At 37.2% G+C, this 8,916-nt stretch overlaps 1 protein-coding gene across 1 annotated transcript in view; it reads right to left on the bottom strand.

The window, feature by feature from the left end:
- Positions 1-237: 237 nt before the first annotated feature.
- Positions 238-8,916, bottom strand: part of ASIC5 (acid sensing ion channel subunit family member 5) — a 35,727-nt gene continuing 27,048 nt past the window's right edge. Inside the window, exons 8-10 of the mRNA XM_077139572.1 lie at positions 6,605-6,773; positions 1,618-1,709; positions 238-428 (exon numbers count right to left, since the gene is read on the bottom strand). Coding sequence (XP_076995687.1) covers positions 238-428; positions 1,618-1,709; positions 6,605-6,773 — 452 coding nt within the window. The remainder of the gene's footprint in view (positions 429-1,617; positions 1,710-6,604; positions 6,774-8,916) is intronic.

Genomic DNA, 8,916 nt, shown 5'->3' with positions numbered 1-8,916 from the left:
AAGGCTGAACAAAATAGTTTCCATTTCTTCATTTTATGTAATTCAACATTTGTATAAGCATACATTACACACAGGTAGATGGACAAAGATATATATGGACAGATAGATGTCTACAAGGGTTTTTAGAGAGAGCATCCAATTACTGTAACCTAGATATGTAACAATGAATTAGACATGAATAAATCTGAAAATATTGTGAAAAAAAAATCAAATTCCTTGCTTTTATCCAAGCAAACTTTAGCATTCCTCTATGCCTTTTGAGTTCCCCAGTTGATTTTGAGGTGGAGAAGCCCTCTGGGGCATTTCAGGTATCTTCAGCAAAAATAAAACACATATCCAGTAGAAACTGGTGAATACATATTCAATAATTTCTATAATTGTAATCATACTGGCTCCACAAAACAGGCCCAGCTGACCGCCAAGATCTGCTGCAATAAAACCAATAAACAAAGTGAATGGGTCACTGCGTCTTTAAAATAAGCAAAGGAAACATTATTAACGGTTAAATTATTTGAATCTAATAATTTACACATAAAACTGTCATTATATGAAGATGAGTTAATCACATTATCTTAAGTTTTTGAGTAAATAAGGTAATAACTGATACCATCTGAAAGTAGCATTCGTACAAATCATCTTAAGAAAGAGGAATAAAAACAAACCTAAACTCCACTTTCAAAAATATAACCTAAAGCCTTTAAAGGATATAAAAATCTAGGCAAAATCTTTAAAGCACTTATATAATTACAAATTCACTTCCCTGTATTCACAGAGCAGCCATGCACCATAATTCAGATGGCATTATTGGATGATGATACTTTCCAGCAAAAAAATAAATTTCAAGCAATTTGTGACTTCAAGTGTCCAAACCTTATTTCTTTTTAAGCATTTGTAACATTTCAGTTTGCTCAAATCCATGGACGTATCACTGACTTCTCATCTAGACTACATTAGGAATCTTTTCCTCAAGTGCTGGGTCATTCTTAGAACCGTTCCATTTTTGTTAAGTGTGGTCGTGAAATACAGGCTTCTCCAAGAGCTTTGGGGTATTTGTGTTTCCTTCCTCTACAGGGCCTCTGCTTCCATGTCTGACTGCTATCCTTATGTCTGCCTTTCATACCCATTTCTATCTCTTATATGGGTTCCTCTAATATGCAGTGAGAGCTGAGAAATAAGCAATTAAGTTGTGGCAGATGGTGCAATGAATGCGAGTCAGCAGAAGTGATTGTAATCTAAATGGCCAGCATGATTTCTTTAGATGCTTCTTTTTAACACTCTCTTGGTTGAAGCCCTGTATGGAGGTAAGAGGCGCTGACACTCTATACAAACATAGAACTGATGAAACACCGCAATAGTCTCCTGCTGAGGACGGTGTCTCAAGAGAAGTAAGATGCTGTGTCTGGGTGAGATGATCAAAACCAGCCTTTTCTTTGCCAAAGTTCCTTAGTGGCCCATGAGAGGCATTTTCTACAAAGTGCAAAGGGTCAGATTTATGTGACAGGTGAAAGACACCTAGATTCGTTCTTGTTCCTCCACCGATAAGCTAACCCCAAATAGGAAAGGGAAAAGTGTGACAGAAAGTAACAGAAAATTGAGGGGCAACTAAATAACACTTACCAAGTAACTCAGGCATACTCACTGCTTTCTGCTGCTGGGTTATCTTATAGTTTAAGTCACTGTAGTTTATTTCAATGTGCACAAGATTCTCCCTGGGGATAAGATCAGAGTAAACACAGCTCAAAATTGTCAGAATTACTTCAAACTCCTGCTTAACAGTAGTAATGTTCAGGGCAGCCTTGGTGGCTCAGCAGGCAGAGTTCTCGCCTGTCATGCCAGAGACTCGGGTTCGATTCCTGGTACCTGCCCATGTAAACAACAACAAAAAAACAGTAGTAATGTTCAAAATCTGGTTCAGAAATTTGAGGTTCACAAGGTGAAAAAAGCAATTTCCATAATACACTAAAACATTAGTTCACATTTTCACTGTGATCATTATTTCAAAAAAAAGCTAGCTAGCCACTTTTTACATGGAGCGTCATTTTTACTTGAAAGAATGAATAACTATGATAACTCAGACCAGGATATTTGGCATACACATTCACAAAAATGAATAAAGCGAACCTGTTTCTTCAAGGAAAAGAATGAACAGTATTTGTGGCCAGTAAAAAATTTTAGGCTCTCAAGCAAAGACTACAACTTCGAAAATTCGTGTCTGCTAAGATAAAATTGACAGCTTCCCAATACTTAAAGACTTTTCTGATGAGATTGGTAATGGTATTAAAAAGAAATGTATAGCCAGTGAGGGCCTGCTATGAAGCTTTTCCTTCTCTTCCCAGAAAGCCTCATTATGTTAATAATAGAGTTTTTCGTTCTTTTTTTTTTTTGCATGGGCAGGCACTGGGAATCAAACCTGGGTCTCCAGCATGGCAGGTGACAACTCTGCCACTGAGCCACCATGGCCTGCCTCATTTTTTCTTGATGTGTGTGTGGTATTATCAGTTTTGACATCTGAATCAAATTTTAAGTAGGCGAACAATCCGACTCCCTAGAGGGCAACTGTTGTGAACCACATTGCAACTAACATTTAAAAAAGTTACCACTTGTTGAGTTTGGGTGTGGAATCAAAGAAAAATAGTCACAATTCTTTAAAAAGGGTTGCTAAAGTAGTCCTCCCTTTTCTAATTAAATATATTTGCGGCAAGATTTTCTTCTTATTCTTCGACCAAGACAACACAACAGATTGAAGGCACAAGTAAAATAAAAAATCCAGCTGCATTCCACTAAGCGAGTCATAAAAGAGATTTGCAAAAAAATCTCAAACAATACCATTCCTCTACCTAAATTTTTCATTCAAAACAGCTGTTATTCATTAAAGTCTTATTTATGTTTACTGTCTGTCATGGTCAGGTTCACGTGTCAACTTGGCCAAGTGGTGGTACCTGTTTATCTGGTTGGGCAAGTGCTGTCCTGTCTGTTGCAATGAGGACATTTCGTAGAATTGGATCATGATCCCATCAGCTGCATCCACAGCTGATTCCATTTGTAATCAGCCAAGGGGAGTGTCTTCTGTAATGAGTGATGCTTAATCTAATCAGGGGAAGGCTTTTTTAAAGGAGGATTCAGAAGAGACAGTTTCTATTCCTGCTTAGACCGGTGAGCCTCTCCTGTGGAGTTTGTCCAGACCCTCCATCGGAGTCATTGGCTTCACAGCCTGCCCTGCAGATTTTGGACTCTGCGTTCCCGCGGACATGTGAGACACTTTTATAAATTTTATATTTGCAAGAGTTCCTGTTGATTCTGTTTCTCTAGAGAACCCTAACTAATACACTATTGTTGTTTCAAAAACATTAATAAATACACATTTCACTGTTTAAGTTTCTTACATGGTAAAACTGATGGTTAGCCATACAAAGAAAAGGTCACTGGGCTCTTCAGAAATGTTTGAGAGTCTAAAGGGATCCTGAAACCAAAATGTTTGTGAAGTCCTGCTTTTAGGTCTTCGCCCAACATCTTCTCAGGAGTGTTTCGTCTAACCACAAATCACAACTTGAGGGCAGCCCTCACCTACTCTGGCTCTCCCTTGCTCCTTTTCTCTTTTTCCTTTCCCTTCGCAGCACTCAGCACCATCTGACTGAACTACATAGCTTTATTGTCCATCTCTGCCCTAATGGAAATAAGAGCAATGAAGATAGGGTTTTTCATCTGTTGTAGATTGAGGTATATCCCTAATGCCCAGAAGACACCCTGAACCCTGAAACCCAGTTCGTGTTCATTATACATATTTTTTAAGTGGGCAAATAAGTGAACAAATTAAAGACAAAACCAGTGACTGAATGGACAAATATTAACATTAAGTCTTATAAAACGAAGTGGAAAGCAAGCCACCTGACAAGTTTCATATGACACTGGATATCTCTCATTAAGAATGGAGCCTATTAACAATGTTTCCTGGAATATTGTGGTGTTCTTTAATATATCTAAAGGACATGGCTATAAATCACTCTCCTTATTGTTTACAGTTTTAGAAATCAATATCCCCTACCATGCTTAATTCAAAAATGTATTGTTAATATGTTTACTTGTAATTTCATTGGTTTAACCCAGGGTAACAGGAGAATGTGGTATGTTTAAAGAGATAATTTGGGGTATAGTGATATTTACAAATAATAAAACATTTGCCAAAGTGAAGGAAATAGTAAAGTTGTCTTGGAAGTCTAGAAATTTTAGTCATACCCTGTTGTACTCCTCATTTGCATGAACACTGATAATGTGTAATTTCCCAAGTACAGAATCCATGACCATTTCTAAGCATTATCCATTCATGTTTTCAAGAGAAGATAAACTCACCCCTCGCAAAACTATTGTGATATTTGCTCAACTTCTCTCAGGCAGCTGGTTTGCCCTAGTAATTTGCGTCTCACCAAATCTGTGCCTCATGGGACTAATGCAGTTGTTCAGGATTTAAATCCAAGAATATTTGTGTCCAGAGACGCATGATTATAAAAATCTGCCCTTCACAGACAGCAAGGAGATCAAAGAAAAATAGAATGTGTTGCATTTAATAACTTTAAAGAGTTGGATCCAGGTATTTGAACAGGAGGGCTGCATAGAGGGGAATGAATTGGTTTTGCATAAAGCAAGTGATTTTACACAATTTCACTTCAAGATTTGTTAAGTTAAAATGGGAAAAATGTAAAATTCACTTTTTTTTTTTTAACTTATTACGTTGGCCTAAACTCAGCCACAATTTACTTTTATCTTCATCTCCACCCTGCCCATCTGAGTCAAGTTAACCGCCTCATCTTCCTTCTAATGGGATTCAGCAACTGACACCTTTTTTTTTTTTTTTTTTTTAAAAACATGGGCAGGCACCAGGAATCAAACCTGGGTCCTCGGGCATGGCAGGCAAGCATTCTTACCTGCTGAACCACCATGGCCTGCCCAGCAACTGACACTTGAGGCCTTGGGTTTATAGTACTCAGGGATTGGTTTCTGCCCCAGGAAGAAATACATATCAGGTTTCACCATTCAGTCAGCAGCTGCTTCAGTTTAAATCTTACTGCTGCTGGTTTCATGTCTGTTCTCCTGACAAACTGTATCCGTGTTTTCTGATACTACTACATTTTGATTTCTGGTATGTGTACAGAAAACAGTTTCATAATTGTATTTGTGACCTCTAACCGCCCTCTCTCTAGAGTTTGGGTAGTCCCAGGGTTCAGCCACATTGTCGGTCACTTGCCTTCTTCTTCCTGTAAGACTCACAACCCGGCAAGGTTCCACATGCCTAGTCCTTATGCTAGGACTAATTGGAGAGCTACTTAACAATAATCTGAGTTTTGGGAAGTATACTGTTTTCTAAGATCTTCTTGTTGTATACATAGGATTCTTTTCTAACTCACCAATAGGTCTCCAAAACAGAGGAATATAATACATTCTCTGCATAATTATGAAACCCAAGAGATCGTTATCAGCCAAAAATTCACACAAAGTGCTTTTTCACTAGTAAAAAAGGGAAAGATACCACAAAGAAATCAGTTTGCTTATTAAAATGGAGCACAAAGAGAAGGCTATGCTATGGACATAAGTGGGAACAAAGATATAATCACAGGTTTGCTAGCTTTTCTTCTTTCTACCTGCCAGGTGTTTGAAATCATAGCCTAGCATTCCTAACCTGGTGAAAATATTTTTCTTTCCCATTTGCAAGACTGCATTATTATCTAGGCATTTACACGGAGAGGGCATTTTTCACTTCATGAATTTGTATATGTTTCTTATGATTTGAACAGATTCCATAGAATTCCCAAATTCCGGGCTTAAAATGGAATCAAAGCATGCTTCCAAAGTTAGGTATTTCATTGTGCAAATGTAGATTAACCTTAATACATTTTATTATAATAGGTATAAGCACAAATGCCAGTGTACTATATTATTGGCTGCAGATTTAGACCTGAAAATATAAATAAAAATACAAAGGTAAATGTTAAGATTCCTTCCTTCTTTAGCAAGCTTGATTTGTAATATCTAATAGGCAGAATGGTGTAGCAGAAAAAGAAAGAAATTTAATACTCAGTTAATTAGTAAAATTGGAGCTATGTTTCTATGAAAGATATATAGGAAGCAGAGTCAAAGGTCTTAGACATAAGTTCTTTCTGTCATTGACTAACTTTAGGGGGTAGACCCTTAAAATACAGTGTGCTTCAGTTTCCTCATCTTTAAAATGAGAATAATAGTTTCTATTTCATCTACCTTATACAGTTATTAGAAAGCTCAAAATTTATAATATGCAGGAGATCTTCATATGGTGAAGCATGAATGGATGTTTGACAGCATTTTTTCCCCAGTTAGGTCTAAAAATTTTTTCCCCAGTTAGGTGTGGTCACGAGCACGTTACTCCAGCAGTCATCATTTTATTCTTCTCAGTTTTAAATTAGAGGATTGAAAGAAACGATCCTCTCTAACTTTAAAATCCTGCACTTTATTGTTAATTCAGTAGCATAAGCTATTGTCCCCTATCATTGACCAGTATTTTATTTCTTGAGTCTATTATGGTTTTGAGTAAATACTCGTGTTGATTACAAATAATTTACAAGACAAATAAGATTACCTGATATATTCTTGGCTTTGATTCAACTTCTTTGAAAGATATTTCAAAGCTCTTTTACTTGGAAAAGTGGAATAAGAGACAGTAGCAGGATATTGTGTTTCTTCGCAAGGTACAGGGCAGCTGGAATTATGCCTTCCCATTGTACACAATCCCTTAGCTTCGATGTCATCTGGAATGAAAATCAGGGTGGTTAGAGAAGAGGATTATTTCACAGTGGGGAGGACAGAGCTTTTTTTCAAAGGTCAAAATTTCATTTCCAAGGTTAAAAAATGGTTAATTTCAATTACTGTATTTTAAGAAAATATTGTTTATATTTTAGTAAGAATACAGCAAAGGAAACAGAGTAAAAAACATAAGATTTATTATCCTTGAATGCATTGAGGCACTGAGACATTGGGTCCAGATCTTTGTTAAAAATATGAACTTCTTTCCAGGAAGTCTTATGTCTGTTTCCATGAAATATCAGACATTTGGACAATAGAAATATGGGAAGTTGTTCATAGGATCGTACACCCCTTTGAGGGGAAGCATTCCTAAAAGCCAGTGATTCAGGTTTAAGCTAAAGTGATCCTTAGACTTGTCCCAATACATACGGTGTGAAATATGTGTTTGGAGGCTCATTTCTGTGGACCCTGTAACTTCTAAATCAGCCACTGATGTTCTCCAACCTCAGTCCACCCTGCACCCTTTAGAGCAGCCTTAGGTGTTCATATGAACTGGAAAAAGAGCCCCCTGCAGAAGGCGGTTGTTGTCTCCAGCTTTCATTTGGACCACATTCCATGGCTGTTCTCACTGCTTCTCACTCTTGGTAGATTTTCAGGTTCCTTTTTTCTCCCTTTGGTTTTGTCACGGAAACTCTGTGGTCTTCCCAAATCTCTATTCACCAACTCTTTCCCACCCACCTCTAATTGTCATCAATTTTGGGCTTGTTTTCCGACCTCTGACTTTCATATTCCTTCAGGCAACAGTTGCTATGTAGCCTCTATTGTTTGAAAACTGTTGCAGTAACTATCAGCCCTTCCTTACACACACACACACACACACACACACACACACACACACACGTCTCACCCCATTATCCAACAGGATGACAGCCCTAAATAATAGAATGCACAAGTTGTTTCTTCAAGCTCCCCCCTTAACCCTTTTCAGTGATAAGATAATCAGAAGAAATGTGGTAATATAACTTAAACTTTATTAGTCAATAATATGATTTCTCTGATTCAGCTTGTAAACTATAAAAATATATAAGATCCCTTCTAGCTTAAGTCCCATTGAAAAAACATGCCTACACCATGAACTATTTTGCAATCATTAAAAAGAAAAACGTTAACCATATTCCTTTTGTTTTGGAGATATTCTACAATGGGGAACAAAAGAAAGATTCATGTAAGGGTATTTAATATGATGTCATTTTATCACAAAAAGTCCTAAATATGAAGTTATTATATGTAGGGAATATTATGGTAGGTGATATTAGATTGTTAACATTGGTTACAGTTTATGATAAGTTATGGCAGTATGCACATTTTTTAAATGTTGTTTAACTTATCCAAAGGATAAGCTGAACCTACTTAAATTTATGCCTAAGTCACCCCTAGAAACCTCTTTTGTTGCTCAGATGTGGCCTCTCTCTCTAAGCCAACTCAGCAGGTGAACTCACCCTGCTCCCCTCCTACGTGGGACATGAATCCCAGGGGTATAAATCTCCCTGGCAACATCGGAGAGAAATCCTGGGATGAGCCAGGCAGGACCCACCAGAAGGGATTGAGAAATTCTTCTTGATCAAAAGGGGGAAGAGAGAAGTGAGACAAAATAAAGTGTCAGTGGCTGAGAGATTTCAAACAGAGTTGAGAGGTTATCCTGGAGGTTGTTCTTATGCATTATATAGATATCTCTCTTTAGTTTATGATTTATTGGAGTGGCTGGAGGGAAGTACCTGAAACGATAGAGCTGTGTTCCAGTAGCCTTGATTCTTGAAGATGAACGTATAGAGATATAACTTTTATAATGTGACTGTGATTGTGAAAACCTTGTGTCTGATGATGCTCCTTTTATCCAGTGTATGGACAGATGAGTAAAAATAATATGGTTAAAAAGTGCATAAATAATAGGGGGCATAAAGGGTAAAATAAATTGGGTAGATTGAAATACTAATGTTTAATAAGAGGGAGAGTAAGGGGTATAGGATGTATGAGTTCTTTCTTTATTTCTTTTTCTGGAGTGATGCAAATGTTCTAAAAAATGATCATGGTGATGAAGACACAACTATGTGATGATATTGTGAGCCATTGATTGTACACCATGAATGG

Source organism: Tamandua tetradactyla, chromosome 22 (assembly GCF_023851605.1).
Source record: "Tamandua tetradactyla isolate mTamTet1 chromosome 22, mTamTet1.pri, whole genome shotgun sequence".
NCBI classification, from domain to species: domain Eukaryota; kingdom Metazoa; phylum Chordata; class Mammalia; order Pilosa; family Myrmecophagidae; genus Tamandua; species Tamandua tetradactyla.
The sequence above is the reverse complement of the archived record's forward strand: the minus strand, read 5'-3'. Positions and strand labels throughout refer to the sequence as shown.